Source organism: Schistocerca americana, chromosome X (genome assembly GCF_021461395.2).
Source record: "Schistocerca americana isolate TAMUIC-IGC-003095 chromosome X, iqSchAmer2.1, whole genome shotgun sequence".
NCBI lineage: Eukaryota > Metazoa > Arthropoda > Insecta > Orthoptera > Acrididae > Schistocerca > Schistocerca americana.
The window spans coordinates 694729138-694756601 of record NC_060130.1 but is presented as its reverse complement, the minus strand read 5'-3'; the positions used below and the strand labels follow the sequence as shown (position 1 = coordinate 694756601).

General features: G+C 42.7%; 1 protein-coding gene across 2 annotated transcripts in view; it reads left to right on the top strand.

Annotated features, from left to right (window-relative positions):
* Positions 1-27464, top strand: part of LOC124555664 (protein Wnt-16-like) — a 776949-nt gene that overhangs the window by 383413 nt on the left and 366072 nt on the right. For both annotated transcript variants that reach the window (XM_047129653.1, XM_047129652.1), the window contains exon 2: positions 12062-12351. In XM_047129653.1, the coding sequence (XP_046985609.1) occupies positions 12062-12351 (290 nt within the window). The remainder of the gene's footprint in view (positions 1-12061; positions 12352-27464) is intronic.

Sequence of the window (27464 nt, the reverse complement as noted above, 5' to 3'; positions counted from 1 at the left end):
CAACAGACCCGTTTCCGCAGAAAGGATTTACGAGTAAATTGTTGAGTCGCGATCGATTTTGCGCTACATTGTCGATGTTACACTTGAATGACAATGCTACGTTAATTAACAGAGGCGAAGAAAAGCACGACCTAATTCACAAAGTGAGGCCTTTGTTTGATTTCTTTGTGAATAAAAGCAAAATTAGTTTTCGTCCAGGCATGAATCTGACAATAGATGAGGCAATGTGTCCCTTTCGTGGTAGAACAAGCTTCAGAGTATACATGAAAAACAAACCTAATAAATATGGAATTAAATTGTATGCTCTCTGCGATTCATCAACTGGTTATATGCTTAACTGTGATTTACATACAGGTTCTGCAGGCAGTGTTGACAATAGTATCCAGGACCTTGTAAAAAGGTTGTGTTCACACTACTTTGGCAAAGGACATTGCACTTATATGGGTAGGTACTACACCAGTCCATCTCTTTCTGACATGTTGTGAGAAAATAAAGCTCTTGGAGTGGGAACTGTAATGAAAAACAGGAAAGGTTTGCGAAAAATATTCGGAACACTAAAACTGAAAAAAAGATAGTTTTTCAAAGGAAACATCATCTCTTGGCAGTGAAGTGGAAGTCAAAACTAGATTTTTTTGTCTTGCCACAAAGCATAAGTTTACCAACACTATTATTCAAGTGAGGGCCAAAGGTGGAATAGCAGAAATTGTAAAGCCAGACATTATTATTGATTATAATAAGAATAAAGCTGGGGTTGACGGAGCAGATCAGTTCTCCAGCTATTATCCGTTTGACCGAAAAACTTTGAAGTGGTGGTAAAAGCTGTTTTTCCACTTGTTTATCGTGTCAACTGTCAACAGTTTTATTGTATATAAAGAGAACACTAGGAAGAATGTATCCCTAGTAGACTTTATTCACAGAGTGGGGAAGAAATTGGCTGAGAAGGACGGAAATATTTTTCAGCAACAAGCCGCTTCATCCTCACAAATTGAGAGGACATTTGCAAGGCACTTTCCAGAGAAGGTCCCACCCACTGCAATCAAGGTGAATACTACTAGATATTGCAAAGTATGTATAGACAGGGGGAAGAAAGAGACGGGTAAGCGCATCAGGAAAGAAAGGAGATGGTGGTGCAAGGACTGTGGCGTTGGCCTTTCCGTCCAACAGTGTTTCCAAGATTTTCACACAAAGGCTAACTACATCTGAACTATTAAAATACTCGACTTTACAGGTACCTGCAGTTAGACAGTCCAGTGATATTTTGTTTTAAATTTAGATACAGTAATAATGGCACTACTCAAGAGAGAGATCATGTAAAACTTTTTTATCCACGATATTTTTGTGTTTTCTTTTTTTTAATTATAACACCCATTTGTATTTTATATTGTAAAATAAACTCACATTTATGTAAAGCTCTTAATTCTTCCTTTTAAATGATGCGAGAGCCATATTCCTATCATTTTTCTGTTATTTGCAATCTAATATCAAACATCCATTAAATATGCCAGTTCACAGCCAAGTGCCGGTTGTAAAGAGGGCAGTGTTGAAAGTGCTAGAAGAACGGAAGGTTCCAAATGATTGGAAAAGAGCACAGAAAGTCCCAGTCTTCAAGAAGGGTTGTCGAGCAGATGCACAAAACTATAGACGTATATCTCTGACGTCGATCTGTTGTAGAATTTTAGAACATGTTTTTTGCTCGCGTATCATGTCGTTTTTGGAAACCCAGAATCTACTCTGTAGAAACCAACATGGATTCCGGAAACAGCGATCGTGTGAGCCCAAACTCGCTTTATTTGTTCATGAGACCCAGAAAATATTAGATACAGGCTCCCAGGTAGATGCTATTTTCCTTGACTTCCGGAAGGCGTTCGATACAGTTCCGCACTGTCGCCTGATAAACAAAGTAAGAGCTTACGGAATATCAGACCAGCTGTGTGGCTGGATTGAAGAGTTTTTAGCAAACAGAACACAGCATGTTGTTCTCAATGGAGAGACGTCTAAAGACGTTAAAGTAACCTATGGCGTGCCATAGGGGAGTGTTATGGGACCATTGCTTTTCACAATATATATAAATGACCCAGTAGATAGTGTCGGAAGTTCCATGCGCCTTTTCGCGGATGATGCTGTAGTATACACAGAAGTTGCAGCATTAGAAAATTGTAGCGAAATGCAGTAAGATCTGCAGCGGATAGGCACTTGGTGCAGGGAGTGGCAACTGACCCTTAGCATAGACAAATGTAATGTATTGCGAATACATAGAAAGAAGGATCCTTTATTGTACGATTATATGATAGAGGAAACAAACACTGGTAGCAGTTACTTCTGTAAAATATCTGGGAGTATGCGTGCGGAACGATTTGAAGTGGAATGATCATATAAAATTAAGTGTTGGGAAGGCGGGTACCAGGTTGAGATTCATTGGGAGAGTCCTTAGAAAATGTAGTCCATCAACAAAGGAGGTGGCTTACAAAACACTCGTTCGACCTATACTTGAGTATTGCTTATCAATGTGGGATCCGTACCAGATCGGGTTGACAGAGGAGATAGAGAAGATCCAAAGAAGAGCGGCGCGTTTCGTCACAAGGTTATTTGGTAAGCGTGATAGCGTTACGGAGATGTTTAGCAAACTCAAGTGGCAGACTCTGCAAGAGAGGCGCTCTGGATCGCGGTGTAGCTTGCTCGCCAGGTTTCGAGAGGGTGCGTTTCTGGATGAGGTATCGAATATACTGCTTCCCCCTACTTATACCTCCCGAGGAGATCACGAATGTAAAATTAGAAAGATTCGAGCGCGCACGGAGGCTTTCAGACAGTCGTTCTTCCCGCGAACCATACGCGACTCGAACAGAAAAGGGAGGTAATGACAGTGGCACGTAAAGTGCCCTCTGCCACACACCGTTGGGTGGCTTGCGGAGTATAAATGTAGATGTAGATGTAGAATACGACCTTAGGTTTTGTGAACTTTTATAATTTTCGCAGTTCCAGAAAAGGATGATGCTGTGGCTTCTGTACGTTTACTTTTTTCATGCAACGATATTTTCCATGTATCCCTCTACCGGGATCCTATTTTGAACTTCCCGCGTAGTGCTATTTCATAACACAGGGAAGTCAGCCACACCAGAATCGAAACCACGCCCCGTTAACGATCTAACTTAGGAGTGAGAGGGGTTATTTCTGAGACACTAATAAGCGGAGTTTGTGTATTTATGAATAGTACACAAATGCTAAATCTGCTAAGACGAAAACGGTTACTGAAATTGAGTTCAATAGTGCGACATTATTGTGACTGCAATTACAGATCTATGGAACGGTATACCTAAGACATATGGAATGTCACAAAGTCGTCTTCATGAGAACATGCCAGTTTTTACATGTTTTCATTTTCAAGCTTAAACACATGTATTGGTAAATAACAATACGGAAACAGGCGTAATGTCTCAGAACATGTGTATCTGATCTATAGCCCAGATGAAACAAAGAAAGCGTAAACTGCAATTTTTATACTTTCAGCGCTAAATTACTGAAACGATTAGGAGTTACAAAGGCTATATTGGTCGACAGAAACTAAGTTTTAGAGTCTCATGAAAATGCTGTCTCTGACTGGGAAGCAGAATACAAGTTAATTAACTCGAATATGATACTTCTTCGAATTTACAATTGTCACCCTATCCGATTAATTTTTCCCATCCAGACAGTCGATCATACATAAATCTCATCAACTTCAGGTTTCTCAAACGGTAAATAATAACTACGTGAGATAGTTATGGTAGACGTTGTTGAAATAACCATCAGAGGTCGCACTGCACTACAGAAATCAAAGAAAAGCTGTATTACGATGGCAGCATGGTGACTCTCTTCACTGAAACCCCTACGTCACTTCAATCCCTATAGACTTCTCTTTTTACGACACACATTTATCATCAAATTTTGGCTACTTCTTTGTTAGTAAATAGGACACTTGACTCGCATTCGCGAGGGCGACGGTTCAAACCCGCGTCCGGCCACCAGGATTTAAGTTTTCCGTGATTTTCCGAAATCGCTCGAGGCAAAATAGAGGATGGTTCCTCTGAAAGTGAACGGCCGGTTTCCTATCCCATCCTTAAGATATTCCGTGCTTATGCTCCGTCTCTACTCTAATGACCTCGATGTCGACGGGACGTTAAACCCAATCTTCTTTTCTTCCTTTCTTTGTTAATATAAGCAATTGGTAAATACTACGAAATCCGAGAATTGCTGCACACATAATCACTAATAACCTGCAGTTGCTTTGCATGTTTTAACATTTTTGCATCTAATATGAATCTTCTGATCACAAAGTTTCATAAAAACTGTACTCTTGCTTACCCGCTCGTCGGCAGCTCCTACACATTATGTCGGCGGTGCCATTTAAGCAAGAGGCTCGTCACTCTCCACAAGCATATCCACTTCCTCAGAGCCTGTTTTTGTCGTAAACATTACCTAACCTCTTAGCCATCCTTGATAAAATCCAGGAACGTACTGTAACCGCCATTTCTGTGAACGTGAAGAAGGATCTTGCAGATGGCAATAATATTCTGTTGGTGTGTGAGGACTGATCGGTCTGACTTTTATGACCACCCACCTAAGAGCATATTGGTGATACTCATTACTGCTGCATCTCGTCGTGGATAGATATTCGAAGTACTTAGTACTCGTCCGTGGCCGGAGACGAAGATAAGTGGCACCAGATTACACGCAACGGCTACGAGCTGTTTTACGATACAAGAAGGTTTCTGAGACCTGAGCAAGCGCTAGATAACACCGAGAAAGAATTCGTGCATTCAGTAACAACCTTAGATCTAAGAACCTTTCGATAAAGGTGTACGGCCTGTATAAAACCAAATTCAGTAGACAAACTTGCTTCTGAGCCAAGAACATGGCTCGACCCAATCCCCCTAACTGCTGCAAATGCTAAAAATTCAGATATTTATGTGTGATATCTAATCATTTCACTCATGAAGATGTTTCGGCCAGGAATCAGATCGAGCGAGTGATTAGAATTGCAGTATACTTCGATAGACCTCATAATGCAGACAAATCATTAAAATACAAGAATTCCTTACACATAGAGTGGGTGCCAGTCGCTGTCTGTAAAGCATTAGAGGGTCTCAACTTTCTACTGTCAGGTTGCGAAGTTAATCCCTGTATTTGTAGTTTTTCGCCATTGAATATTAAGTATCATGCTAACGCGATTCAAATCGTAATTATTCATATTTCATGGCGGAAGGAATTCTGCGAACTAGCTGCTTTTTGTGCTTAAACAACGTGCAGAGGAAGTTAATGTTGCAAGTGTGACCATAATTTACGGAGCCATTCTGCAACAGGGTGCAATTGCAATTCATTTCACTAATGAAGAAATGACACATGGATTCATGACACTCAACAGTAGCGTGTTGTTCATAAGCACAGGGCAAAACCTCTCCTTATGAAGTACTCATAACACCCGCAAAAATATTACGCTTTAGTTCCTGTATACATTTAGCTGCTTACAGGTATTAATTCAAATTCTTCAGTGGCATTGCGCCAGAAGGTTTGGCATGAAACGTGTAAAGCTAATTTCGATGACGCAAAACATTCAAAAGTTTTAGCGTATAAGAGTTTTACCCTATAAATATTTTGATTCTGTAGAGAAATTATCGGATACCATGCTACTCAATATCACAACGTTACCAATAAACTTAGAGACGAAACCGCGCAGAATATCAACACACGCAGTGAATGCATTGGGAATTTAACATCGAAAATTTGAGGGCAGAGGCGTGGCTACACATGCACACGTATTCCTTGCTGTTGTGTGTGAACGGCTGTCGAAATTACTCTAAGAAAACTGATTCACTTAATTACCACCAGTCTTCGCCATTAAAGACCAGTTATATATTCATCTGCCCATCTTCATTATAACATGGCCCAGAACCAACATTTAAATGACGTGATAAGGGAAAGAATCATCGGGAATCTGGGAGAAGGACGACGTGCATTGAGTGCAGCTCACAGCATTATTTCACGTGCGTTGACTGGGAGCGTTCTGGACAACTGGCTCTGCTGTAGCTACAGCAGCAGATGGCCGCTACATTATGCAAGAGGCAGGAAAGGACCCACGTCAAACAACGGGTGAAATTGCAACTTCATTTAACAGTATTGCAAGACACGTAATATCACGGTCCTCAGTGTCAAGGCGACTGTATTTGTGTGGTCACTGTGCTAGACGACCAGTACATCGTGTTCTGTTGACACCCACACATCGGCGCCACCATTTTTGATAATGCCAAGAGCATAGTTACTGGACGAAGGAGGAGTGGGGTGCGTCATTTTTTTCGAAGAGAGCAGATTCAGTCTGAACAGTGACTGTGGACGTATCCTTCTATAGCGAGAGGTGTGAACACGTAATATACCGAGAAACGTTTTCGAACTTGATCGCTTTGGTCGTCCGTTTGACATGTTTTGGGGAGGAAAAATACTGCATGGGCTTACTGACCCCCAAAACTTTGAACGCGGTACACACTATTGGTCACCGTTACTTTGACACTGTGCTCCTTCCCCATGTTCGTCTTTTGAGGAGTGCATTCGTCCTGACTTCACTGACAATGCGCGACCGCATAGAACAGTGCAGGTGTGGGAGCTTGGGAACGAGAGGATATTCGGTGAATGGACTGGCCTGCCAGTTCCCCAGATTACAATCACATCGAGCACGTTGGGGAGACCTACTGCAGCACGTCCGCATCCACAAGCACCAACAACCATCAAGCAGTTGTCAACCGCACTGGTGGAGGAATGGAACGCCTTACCACAATGACTCCTTATCAACCTTAGCGACCGCCATGGAACCACTATGCAGAGCCCGCATTGCCCTCAGCGGTGATCATATACCATATTAAGAGCCATGTTCCGTTTTCTCATTGTCCATGGGATCATCACGAATTGCGGTGACATTCTAATTACGGTCTTTGAATAATAGTGTCATTTCTGTTTGTTTCACTGCGCATCTCTTTCACTTACATTCTCACTATACTGTAACTGTTATTTTTATGCATGGATCATGTTTCATGTTGAGTATGTTAATTGGCAGTGATACAGCACAGGAAAATTACTTTCATCCTTAGGTTTTGCACACCATTACACAATAAGTTCGTCAATAGGAGTGTCTTGAATGAAAGATCTTTAAATGTAGCGCTTTAAAGCTCACATTCACTAGACTTTTTCCCTTGGTTTGATCCATACTATCACCTGTGAAAGCTGCCTGCTCTAAACTCTTAGCAAAAACAGTACCGGTGCATTCCACTGTCAGAAGTATCTGAACAATTTTCGCTTATAGCTTTCGAACCGCTCGTTTCCTCACCAGGGTCCCTTACGTCAAATTGATACATTCACCCTTCTCTATCAACGAAACGGAATAACCCACATTAAGTAATTACTGTTACTTTTTCCGTGTTGTACGTATCAGGTGACGTTTCCTCACTAATTCTGTGTGCTGCCATAGCCATAAATACAGCAATGATGGACGCATTTCCGACTGTGATGATGAATTCGAGCACCGACAATTTGCGCTCCTTAGGAGTCTGTAGTGTTCCGTATGTCAGTTGACCAACAAATACCCATAGTATTTACAGGCATACTAGCAGCTCAGAACAATTGCAGATAGAGGTACAAATGAAGGTTTTTTGTGACTCGTTAAGGCAACAAATGCTTCTCTAACTCTAGTCGCCACTTCGTCAACGACAGGAAGAGATAGTATGTTTCACTATACGTCGATAACACCCTGCGAACTGACTCCATTTAAATACTGAGAGGGTTTTGTATCAGCTACCCGAGGTTTTAAAGTGCTTCTACATCTACACCTATACTCTGGAAACCCCTGTGAAGCACGTGGCAGAGAGTAATTCCCATGTAGTAAGCTTTCTCCCTGTTCCATTTGCGTATAGAGCCTGGGAAGATTGACTGCTTAAATGCTGCTGTGTGCTCCATAAATAGTCTAATGTTATCTTCATGATCCCCAAGGGAGCAGTTCGTAGGGAGTTGCAGTGTTCTCCTAGATTATCTCTTAAGACTGACACTTCAAACTTTGTAAGTGAACTTTCGCGGGATCTTCAACCGCCTGCCAGATCAGCTTTTTGAGCATCTCGGTGAAGCTCTCTCAGGGGGCAAAAAAACGTGTGATTATTAGTGCTCCACTCCTTTTGAAATGCTCTTGTCTCTGTTGGTGCTATTTGTTACGATTTTGAAAAACTTTAGAAATATTCTCAGATGGATCGCAAAAGTGTGTTCTAAGCGTATTCGTTTCTCCTTGTAGACTAAGAATATTCCCCACTGTTCTACCAATAAACCGAGGTCAGTCACCTGCTTTACCTACTACTGAGCCTGTACGATTATTCAATTTTACATCCCTACTAAGGGGGGTGTTAAACAAGAGAATTTGTGTAGCTTGACCGATTCCATTTGTGACTCAGTGATATTGTAGACATGAAATACTACATTTTTACGGTTTGTGAATTGCAAAATTTTGCATTTATGAACATTTAAAGGGAGGCGCCAATCTTTGAATTACTTGGAAAATATATCAAGACCTGACTGTATATTTACGCAGTTCTTATTAGAGAGAATTCATTATACGTAACTGCACCACTTGCAAAGGTTTGAGGTCAGTATTAATATTGTCTGTTCGGTCATTAATGCACTACTTGATCAGAAAGGCTACCATCACACTTCCCTGGGACATACCAGATGGTACTTCTTCGTCTGTCGATGACTATGCATCTTCTGTACAGAGAAATCCTCGATTCAGTCTCAAATTATTTGATACCCCATGTACTGTATAGTCGTCTTTCTTTATTAAGCATTGGTGTGGTACTGACTCACATAATTTTCAGAGGTCAGGAAACATTGCATTTATTAGACTACCTTAACCCTTTCAGTACTACAGTGAACCAGTGTGGATTTGCTGCATGTTATTACTATGTATCAGAGTCGAACTGGTAAACCAAAACCTGCTTATGTTTAGCAGAATTCTTATAATTACGACTTGCACCTGTAGTTTGTGTATCTTCAAGTTTCGCTGTTAACCCTCTGCTCCTCTCCCCACCATATTGTCGCATCGGATTTGGTTGCGCCTGCAGATAGTCAGCCCAATGAACAGAGTTGCAAAGCGGGCTGCTGTGGCGCCTTCCCGAGAATTACGTGTCAATAAACTGCACGCACGTTTGGCGTTTGCCGCTTCAAACATTCCCATATTGAGCACCTGTAATATCAAGTAAAAACTTGGAGAGATGGTCTATTCACTCATGTATGTCTGTATTCTGAATGTCTTTTATTTTTCTCACAGTCGTCGTCCGAAACATTGGAGGTTCTTATGAACATGTCATTACGTCCAACCCCTACCCGCAATGGAAAACAAAACGGCCCAAAAATATTCATTTTTTAAATTTTGAAAGTGGTATTAATTAAAGTAAACGTACGTTAATGTCTTTCACATCGAAAGAAATTGGTAGTGAAAGGATTAATCCATTTGTAAGGAGTGCTGAGTGATATTTTTTTCACTTCCACTACAGATCTGCCATTATAGAGGGACCTGCGGTACAATTTGGATGACCTTATTTTCATTATATATTTTTATGTTATAGAAAAACATGGGTTTCTACTTACACATACACTGATGTAGCAAAATATTATGACTACCAGTTTAATAGCTTTCTTTCTCTCTTTGGAATGAAATACATCACTGATTCCGCGTATCTGGAATGCTACAGTTTGTTTGTAGGTTTGTGAAGGTATGTGACATTAAATAACTACGCACAGTTTATGCAATTCGCGTAAATAACGAGCCGCTGATCTGCGTGCCGGTGATGGCTCCCAATAGCGACCCAGATTCGGTTCCATAGGATTTACTTCAGGCGAACTTGGTCGCCGAGATATCAACGTGAGTTCACTATAACGATCCGCAAACCACTATACCACGGTTCTGGCTCCAAGACACAGACAGCTTCAACATGACATCGCCGTCGGGGAAGATATCAAGCATGAAGGAATGCAGATGGTTCGCATCTGTCGACATGTCATCTATTACTACCACAGGTCCCATGCAAGCGCAGGAGAATGTCTTCCATAGCATAACACTGTTCCCACGCCTTCGTTCGTTGCGCGCTGCACGTTTCGAGCAGCAGTTCACCTCGGCAAAAATGTGATTCATCCGAAGAGCCGACACGTTTTCATTAATCGACAGTCAAACCCCGATGATCCCGTGCCCACTGTATCGTAATTGTCGATGTCGTTGGATCAACACGTAAACACGTAGGGGTGGTTTACTGAGGAGCTCTATGTTCAACAAAGTACGATGAACAGTGTGCTCCGAAACACTTGTGTGTGCACCAGAATTGTGCTCTTCCGACAGAGATGCCACAGATCACCATCTATCCTACTTTACACAGCAGACAAGCCTCCGAATCCCAGGTTCTGTGAATAGTCGGGGACGTCCAACCATGTAGCGCCTGGTGGTAGTTTCCCTGTTCTTCTATCTCTTTCCGTAGTAGCTCACACTGGTAGCAGGTGAACATTTGACCACCTTCGCTATTTTCGAGACACTCGTTCATAGGTTCTGCGTAATAACACTCTGCCCTTTTTTTCAAAGTCGCTTATCTCAATGGATTTACCCATTCGAAGCCCATATCTTCGCCAGTGTTAACCCTCGTCCCCTCGTCCGTGTCTGCTCCGCTGATATACTTTTGTTACGCGTCACGTGCCCACAATGTGGCATGCAGAGTCGTGCTGGGCAGTGGTCATAATGTTTTGCTTTGTCAGTGTATATTGTGTAGATGGACTGACATACATTTAACATAGTTGGCAACTGTATTTTGACTGTGGATCTATATATGCTGAATTAAGGTAGTAATAAATTTGTAATGACAATAACTTGGCACTTTAGCAGCTACGTTGTCATATGTTTACAAAGTATGAGGGCTGTATGTTTACAACAATCGTAGGTGCTAGTAATTTTTAGGTGTTTATTGGACAGATGTTTCTCATTCGGCGTGTATGCTTTTGTTAACTTCTAATTTCTATAATTTTTCGTAAGTTATGACATTCTCGTACGTACTGGAATGACGCTCTGACATATGTTTCCAGACTATGTATATGAGCAACGATGTTAAGGTTTTATTTTGGTGTGCGTCATCTTTGGCCGTACTCTACGCTTTGAATTTATCCGGTTTCTTTTTCGAATATTTCAAAACATTTTTTAAACAGTATTGAGGTATAAGCTATGTTTGTCTTGTGGTTGGTTTCTTATATGTATAAGAATTGCAAGTTCCTCAAGAATGTTCATGATAGGAACTTTCGGATTTGTTTGAAGTACCTACAATGCGTTTTCAATACTATATACAGTGTGTTGAACGGTATTTTAAGAGGAGAAAAATTTATTTGGTGGTTATCGCTACTTCTAATGTGTTCTTTAAACCTTGAGAGAAAGTTTCTTCCTATCCGGCCTTTGTAGAAATAATTACAGCTGTTGCATGTGTTTCGGTATAAATCAGGGCTAGCATAGACCACTCGTTTAGTGTTACCTGATCATAATCGCAGTTCTAGGTTGTTAGTGGTCCGAATAATGCGATAATTTTGTCCAAGACTGGACTCTTGTAAGTACTTGGAATGTATTTTGTTTTCTTTCTAGATATTGTTTCTTTGATTGGTAGTATTTCGCTGTGCACTCTGTTGAAATTCGTTATAATTTAGTGACGATATTAGGGCCAAATTGTTTTTATGCTCAATGTGTGGAGTGTGTACATCTCTTTTTTAATTTTGGGTGATTCTAGTGGTAGATTTGGCAGTCTGTTAAGATGGGGCGAAAATATGCAAGTTTTTGTGACATTGGGTGACAGGAGTTAGCATGTATTATGCAGTCCGTGGAGGTATGCTTTTATAATGGTCGAATTTGTGTTAGCCATCCTTTTTGCTGATGTCATATGAGCTCGACCGAAGGCGGGAAACAAATGATGTCAGTATGTTAGAGAAAAGCTTGAAAATTCTTTCTGGAAACGAGACGAGTCTAGCGGGTGGTGCGCAGGTACCTCGGCGTGGTGGGCGTGACGCCGACGCCGGGCCCGGCGCAGCCGTCTGCGGGGGAGGTGCAGGCGGACAGCCCGCTGACGGAGGCGCGCGCGCTCTGCTCGTCGCTGCCCGGGCTGGTGCAGCAGCAGGTGGCCGAGTGCGTGGACAAGCCGGGCGCCATACACTCCGTGTCCGACGGCGCGCGCCGCGGTATCCAGGAGTGCCAGTACCAGTTCCGCAACGAGCGCTGGAACTGCACCACCAAGAACGACGAGCAGAGCGTCTTTGGCAACATCCTCAAGAGAGGTACGACTCTCTTTCTTACTGCACAAGTATCTTCTGCGCTTTTGTATGCTTTCTCTGACGTCACATTAACGATTTTCAGAGCAATGTCCGAAGATTTTGTTGTGCATGGTGTATTCAAATAATCAGCCTTTATTATTAAAACTGAATAGTGCCAATGATAGGTGTTAGATGGATCATGCTCAATGTACATTCTCAGATCAAAAGTATCTGGATACCTATCAGTAGACACTAATGTGGGGCGTGTTCACACTTGACGTGTATGACGACGTGAACTCTGCAACGTGACGCTTTCAGTGAGGTGTCCGAATGTCTGTGGAGGAATAGCAGCCCACTCTTCCTCAAGAACCAAGACTACAGGAGGTAGAGATACTGGACGCTGATGTCTGCAGGGAAGTCGACTTTCTGACTCCTCCCATTGGGCTAAGGTCGGAACTCTCTACAAGCCAGTCCATTTAAGGAATGTACTTTATGATAGGGTGTATTGTCATGCTGACATAATCATCGTCTCCGAACTGCAATGCTACTGTACACAGTACACAATGCTGTAAAATGTGTTCAGTTTCTCCGCATTTAGTGTTTTCTTAAGAACAATAAGTGGACAGTGTGGTGTCACCGCCAGACACCACACTTGTTAGGTGGTAGCCTTTAAATCGGCCGCGGTCCGTTAGTATACGTCGGAACCGCGTGTCGCCACTATCAGTGATTGCAGACCGAGCGCCGCCACACGGCAGGTCTTGTCTAGAGAGACTCCCTAGCACTCGCCCCTGTTGTACAGCCGACTTTACTAGCCATGGTTCACTGTCTACATACGCTCTCATTTGCAGAGACGACAGTTTAGCATAGCCTTCAGCTACGTCATTTGCTACGACCTAGCAAGGCGCCATATTCAGTTACTATGAATGTATTCTGAACAGATAATATTGTGAATCATGTACCGTCAAGAGCGACGTTCATCATTAATGGATTAAAGTTAAGTATAAAACTAATTACGTCCGCTTTCTGAATTCTCATTCCTTGTCATGTTCCAGACCTCACGTCAGTATAGTTCTTCCCTCATCACGCTAGCCTGCGTGAGTTAAACGCGTGCATTTCGGCCTCCATTCGTAACACGGTGTTGGTTCTTCTGCCAACACAACAGACCACATCCTAAACACGGAAACACACCCATGCTTTAACACCACCTCCTCTGTACTTTACTATTACAACTACACATGATAGCAGACAACATTCTCTAAGCCTTCGTCAAATCCAGACCCATCCGTCAGACTGCCATAGGGTGTACAGTGATTCATCGCTCCAAATCAGTCGTTTCCAGCCATCCACTGTCCAGTGGTGACGCTCTGTTTACACCAACTCAAGCGTCGCTTCTCATTGATTAAAGAAATGTGTGGCATATGGCGAGCTGTTCGACCATTGTTACCCGGCCTTTTTAACTCCTACGCACGAGTAACGCCTTCCCTTGATTTCAGGCGATTTTTTACAACCACACTCCGCAACTCTTGATGAACCCTCTCCGTCAGTAGATGAGGTATGAATTGTCGTTTTTATCTGTGGTTGTTCCTTCGCGTCTCCACTTCACAATAACTACAGAAAACAGTCGATCTGTGTACTTTTAGAAGTGTTGAAACGTCCCTGGTGGATTTTTTCCTCAGCTGCCATACAATGACTTGTCCAATTTCAAAAACGTTGAGCTGTCCTGACCGACACGTTTTGCTGTTACTCCTCCACTGATCCCACAGTACTCCATGCCTCCTTTTATACTGGTGAGTCCGGCTCTCGTGACATCTACTGCTTCATTCCGAGTCACATACGGGAATCCACATACTTTTTATCAGGCAGTGTATAATTTCTCTCATCATCGGTGGACTGTAGTTTTATCCAGCCTCAAGATGATGGATCAGTCTCTCCATAATGCTAGTAATTTGATTGCGGTCGTGGCCTTCAAGGTTTGCGTGACTTTCGCACGACATCAACTGTATCCCAGCAGCTACGAAAGTAAACTGTTATAAAATATCAGGAATCATTTACTGGGAGAGGTGTTCTACTAGTACAGAACAACATCGACTGAGGTGCTGTTGGTAATATTAGGCTTACTAGCTCTAGGCCTAAACGTAAGAAAGAGAAGAAAACATTAATAGCTCAGAAAGGGCGAATATGACAAGGTAACGGAGACGCTGTGCACAAGAGCCAGGAAATTAGGACATGCGTTGATAGGGGATGGCAAGATATCTGGGACAGGGTAGAAACAGGGAGGAGAACATACCAGTTCCTTCCTAACATACAACAAAGAACAAGAATGACACTTGCTTTCGACGAAGTGAGCTATACGCTACCTGTAGGGACATGGTCCATATCCCAGATACTTACTGAATATGCAACAATGCACCACAGGTAGTTATGAATGTAGAACAATCGACACCGGGGATCACATCTTCTGGGAATGTGCCATTTGAAAAAAATGTTACAGCCCAAGACATGAACGTCTCTGGTAATACAACGGTCAATATCATAATAAGGAATGAGGAACCGTGGCATAGCTGAATCATTGACAGCTAAAATATCAGCTTATGAACTGAAAACCTGCATGGTTGAGAGAACCAAGAGGAGGCCATACATCATGATAACGAGACGCGCCACGGCAAAACATCCACCTAAAAAACCTTCTGGAAGAAGTGAGGAGATGAGCCACGGGGAGGACCAGAAAGCCGGCCGCGGTGGTCTCGCGGCTCTAGGCGCTCAGTCCGGAGCTGTGCGACTGCTACGGTCGCAGGTTCGAATCCTCTCTCGGGCATGGATGTGTGTGATGTCCTTAGGTTAGTTAGGTTTAAGTAGTTCTAAGTTCTATGGGACTGATGACCACTGATGCTAAGTCCCATAGTGCTCAGAGCCATTTGAACCATTTTTGAGGACCAGAAAGGAGTTCCCGAGACCCTGACAGCCATGCCCCAATCTCTACACCTCTGATAGCATAGCAGCGCAGCCCTTGTTGATCCTGAGTTGTACCTCAGTGTGCCCGGAGCTAACCATCCAGACAAAGGAGAGACCCAACTTGGTTCTGATACCAAGTACAGTAGTGTAGTGTAGTGTGCTGTGAAGTAAGGTGTTGTATAATAGAGTAACCCAGTTTTATACATTACAAACTTTGTAATCTACAGACGAGTAGTGTGTGCCTTCTGGAATCTGAATGAACAGACATCTATCCGCCAGATGGCCAAGTGGTAGTATGGATTTTTATGTGTGTTCTATGCAGATTACCCCCGCCCCCAGTTAACCCCAGTTAAACAGCATAATGCTTAGTTATTACCAGTTCATTTTAAACTATGTTACAAATAGTATGTGCTATATTCATGGCAATTCATGTGGAACATTCGGTGGTCTGTTCTTTTGTATACATAACAGACTAAAAGAAAATATCAAATAAATAAATAAATCTTCTACTAGTACGAGCATGAACTAACTAATGGGTGAGCCCACATTCTCCTCCGGAGGCTGTACACCTATAAGATCCCAATGTTGGAACAATTTCGTGGAGCAGTTTGTGCTTGGAGCTCGCGGTATAGAGATGAGTCGGTCGGCTGCCCTCGCGCGGTGTCCGAGTCGAATTTTGAGCTCTATGTGCCGGTTGGTTGGTTGGTTGTTTTGGGGAAGGAGACCAGACGGCGTGGTCATCGGTCTCATCGGATTAGGGAAGGATGGGGAAGGAAGTCGGCCGTGCCCTTTCAGAGGAACCATCCCGGCATTTGCCTGGAGTGATTTAGCGAAATCACGGAAAACCTAAATCAGGATGGCCGGACGCGGGATTGAACCGTCGTCCTCCCGAAAGCGAGTCCAGTGTCTAACCACTGCGCCACCTCGCTCGGTATGTGCCGGAATTCGTGTTTTGAAGTGTTTAACTTCTTGAAGTTGGGAGTTTGTTATCATTGGCGATCGACACAGTTACTTTCTCAATAGGAACGACTACATGAATCGGAAGCCCATACCTGTGCCCAACCGTGGAATTATTTTTAGATCTTCTACGATTTTCTAGGAGAGCGTTATGATTTAGGAAGCGTGAAAATGCTCATTAGAAAGAGAGACCTTATGAGAGAGTGAAGCAATTAGCTAGCTAGAAGTGGTGCTCAATGAAAAGAGCAGACTAGGCGAAGTCAATAGAAGGCAAAGAATTATATTTATTTTCGCCGAAAGCCAGCCGCGGTGGCCGAACGGTTCTAGACGCTACAGTCTGGAACCGCGCGACTGCTACGGTCACAGGTTCGAATCCTGCCTCGGGCATGGATGTGTGTGATGTCCTTAGGTTAGTTAAGTTTAAGTACTTCTAAGTTCTAGGGGACTGATGACCTCAGATGTTGAGTCCCATAGTACTCAGAGCCATTTGAACCACTTCTTTTTTTTTTTTTTTTTTTCGCGGAAACTTGAAGACTGATGTTTGGAAATTGTAAATTTGTGTAAGATCTTATGAGACCAACCTGCTGGGGTCATCTGTCTCTGAGCTTAAACACTACTTAATCTAACTTAAACTAACGACAACACACACACCCATGCCGGAGGGAGGACTCGAACCTCCGATGGGGAGAGCCGCGCGGACCGTGACAAGGCGCCTCAAACAGCGCGGCTACCACTCGCGGCAATGAGAGAACAGCCATCACAGTAGTTCGACGATATTTTAAAATTCTCAAGAGTGGAACATGTTTTAAGCTTAAAATTTTGGTTCGCCTGCAATAACGCGTTGTAATTCTCACAAAATTTAAAAGGAATTTAATTTCTTATGTTAAGTCCAATAGTGCTCGGAGCCATTTGAAGCATTTTTGAAAAAAATCGTGGAAAGCTGAATGTAAGAGATATGCATTATTTGGCCGCTGGGAAATCGCTCTGGCCGCGGCAGGCTGGACATCTGAGATAATATAGCGTGAAAGATGTATGTGCCGCCAGCGCGATGAGTGCCTAGCGAACTACTTGCTTGTGGCAAGGAAAGCGCTCACTCAGGTCTTTCCTGGTCGCCGCATAACACGTTATATCGTTATCAAATAGCGTACACTTACGCTTCATTTGACTCTGTGGTGTCACCGCCAGACACCACACTTGCTAGGTGGTAGCCTTTAAGTCGGCCGCGGTCCGTTAGTATACGTCGGACCCGCGTGTCGCCACTATCAGTGATTGCAGACCGAGCGCCGCCACACGGCAGGTCTAGAGAGACTTCCTAGCACTCGCCCAGTTGTACAACCGACTTTGCTAGCGATGGTTCACTGACAAAATACGCTCTCATTTGCTGAGACGATAGTTAGCATAGCCTTCAGCTACGTCATTTGCTACGACCTAGCAAGGCGCCATGTTCAGTTACTATTGATATTGTGAATATTGTACAGTCAAGAGCGACGTTCACCATTTATGGATTAAAGTTAAGTATTCCACCAGCTACGTCCGTTTTTCTAAATTCTAACTTCCTTGACCTGTTCCAGACCTCACGCCAGCCTGCGTGAGCTAAAACGCGTGCCTTCCGGCTTCCTCTAATAAAACGGTGTTGGCTCTCCTGCCAACCCACAACAGACTCCATTGGTCTTCTTTTTCTAGGGGAAACTCTGAGAGAAAGTCTATAGACAGGTTTGACGACCCAAGAGAATTTGAAATATCGCATTGTTACAGACTGTGCTATGACGTCTTAGAAATCTCTTCAGTCTGTACAGAAATCTTTGCACTAGCGACTGCAGACGTGTAGTTTACTAGAGGGTGAACATTTCGAATTCTTGATGACATTCATGGAACCCATGAAAAAAGTGTTTATATTCACATTCTGTTGCGATTTCCTTTTTGTTATAGCTTCTGATGTAATTTTGCAATGTGCGTGAGGTGTTCAATAAGTAACGCAAAACACTCTTTTCTTTACCAGCATCAGTAGAAGTAACGCAGAATTTACTGTGAGACATCGTGGAATATTTTCGCTTCGGTCCCTATAGTTTCATGAAGTTCCCACTGGTAGTGGTACTTTACGTAGCCTTCAAAAGTGCCGTCTGTAACGTAGGTACATCCCAAGGAGACAGTTGTCACTGAGTCTGTTTTGGAGGAAAACCAGAGCTTCGTAGATATTCATAGGGGCTTGCAGGATGTCTACGGAGATCTGGCAGTGAACAAAAGCACGGTGAGTCGTTGGGCATAGCGTCTGTTACTATCACAATAAGGTCGCGCAAACCTGTCCGTTCTCCCACGCGGCGGCCGGCCGCAAACACCTGTGACTCTCCTGCAGTGCTGGAACTTGCGGGCAGTCTTATTCGAGGTGATCTACGGATCACAAATAAACACTTCGCTGTGCAGCTGGTTGTCTCTTTTGATAGCGCTGATACGTTGGTCCACCAGTTGGGTTACTGAAAGGTGTGTGCCCGCGGAGTTCCTCAGCGCCTATCAGGAGAGCAACGAAGGACTATCTGTGCGGAATTGCATGCACTTTACGAGGCTTATCGCCACAATTTTTTGTCGAACACCGTTGCAGGCTATGAAAATTGACTTCGAAAAGGTAACAAAACGGCAATCTATGGAGTGGCGCGACACTACGTCTCCTCGGAAGAAAAAGTTCAAATCTGCACCCTTAGCCGGTAAACTCACGGCGACTGTTTTCTGAGACTCTGAACGGGCTATTCTGTTTGATGTTGTACCTGATAGTGCAACGATCAACTCTGTTTTGTGCTACCCTCAGGAAATTAAAGAAAGGAGTACAGCGTGTTCGTCGTCACAAAAATACCAACGAACTTCTCCTTCTCCGTGACAACGCGAGGCCTCATACAAATCTGCGCACCCGAGAGCAGCTTACAACACTTCATTGGACTGTTCTCCCTCAACTACCCTATGGCCCGACTGACATTTATGAAAAAACTGAAAAAGTCCGAAATTTTCGAAGTTTCTTGACTGTCGAATTTTTAGCCAGCACAAATTTTGTACGAAAAACTTCGTTTCTCAATCTTTCCAACCATATGAACGTCTTAAAAAGTAGAATCTTCTACCCCATATTTGCAAGGCATAGTCTTTTTTTACCGAAAATTTGATTAAACTAAATATGCATTCTCTAAAACATTTTTTTCGTCGATCTCACCTGTTTGAATTATTCCAATTACCAACTTATTTCTCGATACTAATTTTGTTATTTTTCTTGGTGCTACTTCATGTGATTTATTTACACGCAAAATACAGCTATGATGAGCTGAAAATTCTTTTGCGCCTGTATCGTTAGAAATACCTAATGGCCAGTCGCGCAAGACGGTATCACTGAATCTAAATGACTTTCGTATGGCTTCAGAAAAAGTTATTTAAGAATACGCTCATTTAACGCAGCAATTATATCTGAGGGATTCTTACGTCGGTCGAAACAATTCGTGTTCAGAATGACGAAATCAGAATTTCTTTTGAACAGCATCCACACCTAGGTGATTCTTACTACTTCCTTTCGCTCAATACACTACCGCTTTTTCTTTGTCTGGTAAGGTACGTTAATTCCTGGCGTTCCTTTCGGAGACAATTGATTATTAAACGTGGCACTATCGCCCTAAAATTCTTCATGATTATTACGTACGTAATTTTTTACGTCGTTATTAGATTCACAATCTGATATGCAGTTGTTTAGTCGTTTACTGCGACGTGTCGGTGCTATTAAAATGTTCGATCAAAAGTTTAAAAACCGTTTCACACACCATAAAATCTTCACATGTGTTTTCTGGTGATGGCTTCAGTTGGTAAAACATTCACAAGTTTCCCCATCACTCATGGGCAAAGACTGAAAAACTCGAAGTAGGGTGAGAAATGTGTGTTTCTAAATACTTACCATAAATAAAAAGACAGAGCCTCCTCCCCCCCCCCTCCCCAAAAAATGTATATTAGCTGTCTTTTTAACGAAACTTTGAAGCGTCATTCGTCTTCGACGAACGCTGCGGCGTTAACAAGTGGCTGCACTTTCCATATCACACGCATAACGCTCACCGTAACGCTGGCGGAATCAAGGAGTATTCATTCCTTAGCTGCAAGCGCCAAGAAAGGAAATAACTATTTACGTGATTCCTTTTTTTAGGTAACTTCCAGTTCATATCAGCAGTCGACGTTTAGCAAGAGATTTTAACTGACGTGACCTACGAGTGGCCAAAAAACTCAAGGCAGGGTTCGAACGTGACAAGAATGACAATTCCCTTGTCATCTCCTTCAAACTGGAATGCCCCATCAGCCTGATGTCACAATTCCGTATAACAACACGAACTTCAGCATGAGGCAGCAATCGGGTTCGTGTTAAAACGATACATCCTAAATTGTAAATACTTCAATTTTATACGAAACTAGTAATCGGATTTTGAAAAATGAAACGCTAATGAATTTGTCGCTTTTCTAACAATGATAGTAGTAGCAGAAGTTGCTATAGTTCCATTTGAAAAGAAACGGAAATGATACCGATATCAATGTGATTAATATCAGAAATTGCTATAGTTCCATTTGAAAAAAAAAAAAAAAAAAAAAAAAAACGAAGATGATACCGACATCCATGTAATTAATATACACTCCTGGAAGTGGAAAAAAGAACACATTGACACCGGTGTGTCAGACCCACCATACTTGCTCCGGACACTGCGAGAGGGCTGTACAAGCAATGATCACACGCACGGCACAGCGGACACACCAGGAACCGCGGTGTTGGCCGTCGAATGGCGCTAGCTGCGCAGCATTTGTGCACCGCCGCCGTCAGTGTCAGCCAGTTTGCCGTGGCATACGGAGCTCCATCGCAGTCTTTAACACTGGTAGCATGCCGCGACAGCGTGGACGTGAACCGTATGTGCGAGGGGACACTGAATAGTGCACGGTACATCCAAACCGTCATCGAACCCATCGTTCTACCATTCCTAGACCGGCAAGGGAACTTGCTGTTCCAACAGGACAATGCACGTCCGCATGTATCCCGTGCCACCCAACGTGCTCTAGAAGGTGTAAGTCAACTACCCTGGCCAGCAAGATCTCCGGATCTGTCCCCCATTGAGCATGTTTGGGACTGGATGAAGCGTCGTCTCACGCGGTCTGCACCTCCAGCACGAACGCTGGTCCAACTGAGGCGCCAGGTGGAAATGGCATGGCAAGCCGTTCCACAGGACTACATCCAGCATCTCTACGATCGTCTCCATAGGAGAATAGCAGCCTGCATTGCTGCGAAAGGTGGATATACACTGTACTAGTGCCGCCATTGTGCATGCTCTGTTGCCTGTGTCTATGTGCCTGTGGTTCTGTCAGTGTGATCATGTGATTTATCTAACCCCAGGAACGTGTCAATAAAGTTTCCCCTTCCTGGGACAATGAATTCACGGTGTTCTTATTTCAATTTCCAGGAGTGTAGGTTTTAAGAGAGTCTGTACATCATTTAGTGGAGATTTCTTCGCGATTTATTTGTGTGAAGACACCTGACTGTATATGGTGCTTCAGCTAACCAGTTCACCTCAGATATATCCAGAAGCGTTCAAGGTATTTTAATTTTAATTCTTTATTCGCAGAAATGAATCGCGAAGAAATCTCCACTAAATGAGATATAGACTCTTTTCAAAGATATATTAATTAGATGGATGTCGGTATCATCGTCGTTTTTTGAAACAGCCTGAAAGCATGAAGGGCTGTTGCAGGGTAGATTGTGCTGAGCAGTAATTGTTAAGAAAAGTTTGATACTTTGCGCGTTTCCGAGTTAATTAGCACTGAAGTTAACCAATCAGGCCATTGTGCGACGGTGTTGTGAAACGTATTCTTCATTTGTCGTCCTAAATCCGAACAAGAGATCGACGCAGAAATTGGACAGCGATCGAACCCAAGCCAAAGTTTGAGCTGGGTCATGCACTATCATCTACACCATTTGAACAACTGAAAATAATTGTCTGTGGCGGGCTGCTTGAACTGGCTCTCGCAACAGCCTGAGTGGCTAACTTGAACGCTAATTAAATCGGAAACGGCGCAGCACCCTCAGAAGTTTTTCAGACTGTTTCTGACCCTCCTGTATACAGGTTTCTTTTTCTTTTTTTTCTTTTTTTTAAGTATTCCTTATTTTGAGAGATGGTAGTATGGACCAAAACAAGACAAAATTGTCCAGTAAATATAGGCTCTAAAATGCATACCATAAAAGTTATGAGCACTTGTTCATCTTTGCTACTGTGAAACACATCTCTTCTACTGCAAGCTCTTTGCTGTTACGAACGAACTACAAAATGCAGCAAACAAATGAGGACACAAAAAAATGGTTCAAATGGCTCTGAGCACTATGGGACTTAACTTCTGAGGTCATCAGTCCCCTAGAACTTAGAACTACTTAAACCTAACTAACCTAAGGACATCACACACATCCATGCCCGAGGTAGGATTCGAACCTGCAACCGTAGCGGTCACGCGGTTCCAGACTGAAGCGCCTAGAACCGCTCGGCCACAAATGGGGACACATTCCTCTGTTATTTTCGACGGCTACAGCATCCATGCATGTGTTAGTGTGGTACTGTAAACCGCATTTACAGTTTTGGATAAGTGCAGCGCGTACATCAATTCTAATGGAACCAGTCTGTATTCCAGACGAGGCTGGTTTCACGCGAGATGGGACTGACAGTTTTCATGACCAATATGTGTATGGATTGATGCAAACGCACACGCAGTTGAAGAAGCAAGGTATCAGCGCAGATTTACAATTAATGTATCTGCACGAATTATTGGCGATAGACTAAAAGGAAATTACTTGCTACCAAACAGGCTGACTGGTGCAAGGTACGGTCAGTTCCTATCAAATTATTTGCCTATCCTGCTGGGGAGATACCGTTCAAATATCGACTGGATATGTGACTCCTGAGTTATGGACCACCAGCCAATTTTCTCTGAAATGTCCGAGAACATCTCATAAAGACATATACATTGGTCTGGGGGTCCAGTAAATTGACCAGATCGTTCCCTAATTTTAATCTATTGAGTTTTTTGTTGTACGGCACTTGAAATCTTTAGTGTATGCAAGCCCCATTATTGATGTACACACTCTACAGGAACGAGTCATCACATTCTGCCACTGCATCCTGTACAACGTTGAACATGCCTTACTACGAACGAACACCATATTGACCACCTCCTTTAGCGATAGCTCACACGTGCAGGTCATATCTAATACCAAGCAGATTACATTAAAAGCTCTGTTGTTTCGCAGCAGCAGAATAATGTGTTCTCATTAGTTTACTACAGTCTGTATGCCGTTCGCAGTAGCAAAGAGCGTGCAGTAGAAGAGATTTGTTTCACAGCAGCAAAAATGAACAACTGCTCATAGACCTGAAGGTATGTATTTTATTATCCATGTTTACTGGGCACTTTTTCTCGTTTTGGTCCATACTACCACCTCCCAAAATATGAAATACTTTTTTAAACACCCTGTATAGCCCCAAACCGACTTCCCTTGAAACTGCGTTTAGCTGCTGTCGTGACTCAATACATTATTGTCGGAAAACCCTTGCAAGTCCATAATCATATATTAACCACCATAATCTTAATTTTAATGTAAATTATTTTATCTAACCTTTATTAATTAAGAATAGAAGACATAAAACTGTGACAGGTTAAAACTTGAGTATGGACCAGGACTCAAAACTGGACCAATGTGTTTCCCACGCTGCAGTCGTATGGACTGAGGTATCCAGGCACGAGTAATGGCGCGCCTTACAGCTTTCATCTCCCAGCTCCACTCTCCCGCTTTCCAGACACTTGAGAAGCTCTCACCGAATGACGTGGCGCTGTAGTTGAAGCACGGGACATGCATTCTGAGAGGAGTGAGGTTCAAATCCTCGTCCAGCCATCTGTATATTGGTTTCGTGTTTTCCATAAATCATATAATGAAATATCAAGATAGTTCCTTCGAAAAGGCTTCAGCCTATTAATTTCCCTATTTTCCTCTTCCCAACGCCTGTGAACCGTCTTAAACGAAATAACGGTCATGACAAGGGCAGTGTGCTAATTTGTAGTCTGCAAAACCTTTGTGTACAACTTGACGAGAATTCCCTCAGGGTCAGTGATCTTCTTTTCTGGGTGATGAGAAGAGCAAACTCGCCGTACAAAGTCACAACAATATCGAGTAAAGTAGCCAGTCATGCTATACTGATAAGGTGAGATTTCATTCAAGCCATATGGATTGGCAGACGTACGCGTTTAGAACGAGTGCTAGGGGACAAAGGTTATTTTTATTTTGCACTAAACTTATTTTATGGAAATGGCATTGAACGGTTGATTAGACAGTTCACGCTCATAGATATTACATAAATTCTGCCCATATTGTTCAATTAAGTGATTGTGGAGACAGGAAGGAAGGATGGAAGGAAGAAAAGGACTTAATTACTAGTCGACGACGTGATCGTTAGAGACAGACCTTAAACTCAGCGTTTGGGAAGGATGCGAAAGGAGGTTTCCAAAGAAACCGTTCCGGCACTTAGGGAGCCCAGGTCGTAGAGACATAAGTGAGCGAAAACAAGGTTGTCATACCATAATTAATCATAGTGTTGAATCAAAAGTCTGTAAAGTTAGGAAGATAATATGTGATTACCAAGATGTACTAAAGAAACTGCCTGCACTACACTAGTGCGTCCTCATTTGGAGTACTGCTGGGCGGTATTAGATCCTTACCAGATATATTAACGGAGTACATCGAGAAAGTTCAAAGAACAGCAGCACGTTTCGTATTATCGAGAAGTAGGGGAGAGAGTATCATTAACATGATACAGGAATTTGGAATGGACATAATTAAAACAAAGGCGTTTTTCGCTGCGGTGGAATCTTTCGCGAAATTTCGATCACCAACTTTCTTCTTCGAATGCGAAAACAGTTGGTTGACGCCGACCTACGTAGGAAGAAACGATCGTCATAATAAAATAATGGAAATCAGAGCTCGCACGTAAAGATATAGGTATTCGTTGTTTTTTTTCGTGCGCTTTTCGAGATTGGAATAACAGAGAAATATTGTGGCAATGAACTCTCTGCCAGGCACTTAAGTGTGATTTGCAGAGTATCCATTTAGTTGAAGATGTAGAACGGCGTCAAGTAAATGATAAAAAACAAAGCTTAGCAGCCAACAGCAAGCATTCAGCTCTTGCACGAGAATGTGGTTAACAAACGGCACAAACTCGGAAGCATTGTACGCTACGTGCTGAATAAATTTGTTCTGTGGACGGAAGTGAAAGATGGGGAAGACCCATCATGGTTCAAAAACAAATTTGGTACATTATTACGAAAACATGAAGAGATGCACAGGAGATTCAAACAAAGTCGAGTCCTTGCAGACAAACAGTGACTGAACAACATCAAATCAAACGTAAGAACGGGTATGCGAGAAGTATTCATTCAGTTTCGAAACAAGATATTACAAGTCGAGTCATTAGAAAACATTAGCAAGTTTTGGTTAAAATGGTACAAATGGCTATGAACACTACGGGACTTAACTTCTGAGGTCATCAGTCCCCTAGAACCTAGAACTACTTAAACCTAACTTAAGGAGATCACACACATCCATGCCTGAGGCAGGATTCGAACCTGCGACCATAGCGGTCGCGCGGTTCCAGACTGTAGCGCCTAGAACCGCTCGGCCCCTCCGGCCAGCATGAAATTTTGGTACTTCAAATATCAGCCAACGGATTGGAACCTATCTATATAGACATCGATTATCAAAATGGTACCTAATCTGAGGACGATAAAATGAAGGTCGAAATTCTAAATTCTGTCTTCAGAGATTGTTTCACCAAAGAAGATTACAATAATCAATTTCGACCGCCATATTGATGCGAAAGTGACTGATACGAAGTGAGTAAACAACTAGTACAACGGAGTGTTTCATGTCATTGGAAGGAGGAGCATGTGGTTCCAGAAACAAATGTACTTATAAATTATCTAAACAGATACTCGATCAAAATGAAAAGTTCCAGGGAAACAGAACCAGTGCGTCATTTTTAATCGGGAAGCATGTCCGTGTAGACTAACCGCTTTGCGTCCACGTGCCCACTCTTGAACATTTGACCTGCTGCCCAGGGGAAAAGAAGTATTAATGGTTGCTCTTGAAATATGTACTTGGAGGTACACAGCCTAAAAATACAGAACTTGTGATAGCTATAATTATTAATCTACAAATTACGTAAATACTCCTGTGATGTTATTCGGTACACTGTCCTCTGTCACCAATAGAAATCTCTGCATTTCCCGTATAAACGCTCTTCAGAGGTGATACAGAGATTTATGGTGTTGTCCTTAGCATACTTTTATAATTTGTGGGGAGATTTGAAGAGCTTTGTGCGGAGGCTGCCAGCTGACTCCCAACAAAAGAAAGTGTAATATAATGCGAGGAAATAAACTGAGCACTTCGATTTTACGAGCAGCGGCAAATCTCTGGAATCAGACATAAACGTCTGACTAGAGAAATTTAAGGACGAAATCTAGCAGTGGGGTATTAGATGCCACACTGACATTAAATGGAAGATTTTGAAGTGAGAAGGTTGTTAGAAAGCTCCCTGTTCTTACAGTTCTTGAGTATTTTTGATGGGTCTGGCCCTTACCTCACTGGACTGATGTAAGAGATAAAAACAATTAGAAGAAGAGCAATGCGCTTTGTATCAGGTTTGTGAACGTCACAGAAGTGCTCAATAGATTCCAGTGAATGACAATAGATCAAAACCAATGTGCAACGAGGAACGCTATGGCTTTAAAATTCCGAAAATCTGCATGGCAATACTAACAGAGAAATATATTCTCTCCTCCAACACAAATCTCACGTAATGAACAAAATGGAATACACGGACAATAATCGGTTCTGGCACCTCGCATACAACAAATGGTGTGGATTTTTTCAGAGTACAGATGCCAACGTAGGCTTTTGCAAGCATTTTCGATGATTTATTTAGCTTCATCTTCCTACTGAACTACACAAGGAGTAAATACTCAACGAGAATGTTGTGGTAACGTATCTGGGAAAAAACACGAGTCTGTACTACAATTTTTTTATTGCGTTTCGTTATGTCATTTCTGTAGTCATACATGCCACGTCAGCGTGTCTGTATATGAGATGATGTGCTCGACGAATATAATAGATGCGAGACGATGAAATTTTCTTCTTCCAGGAT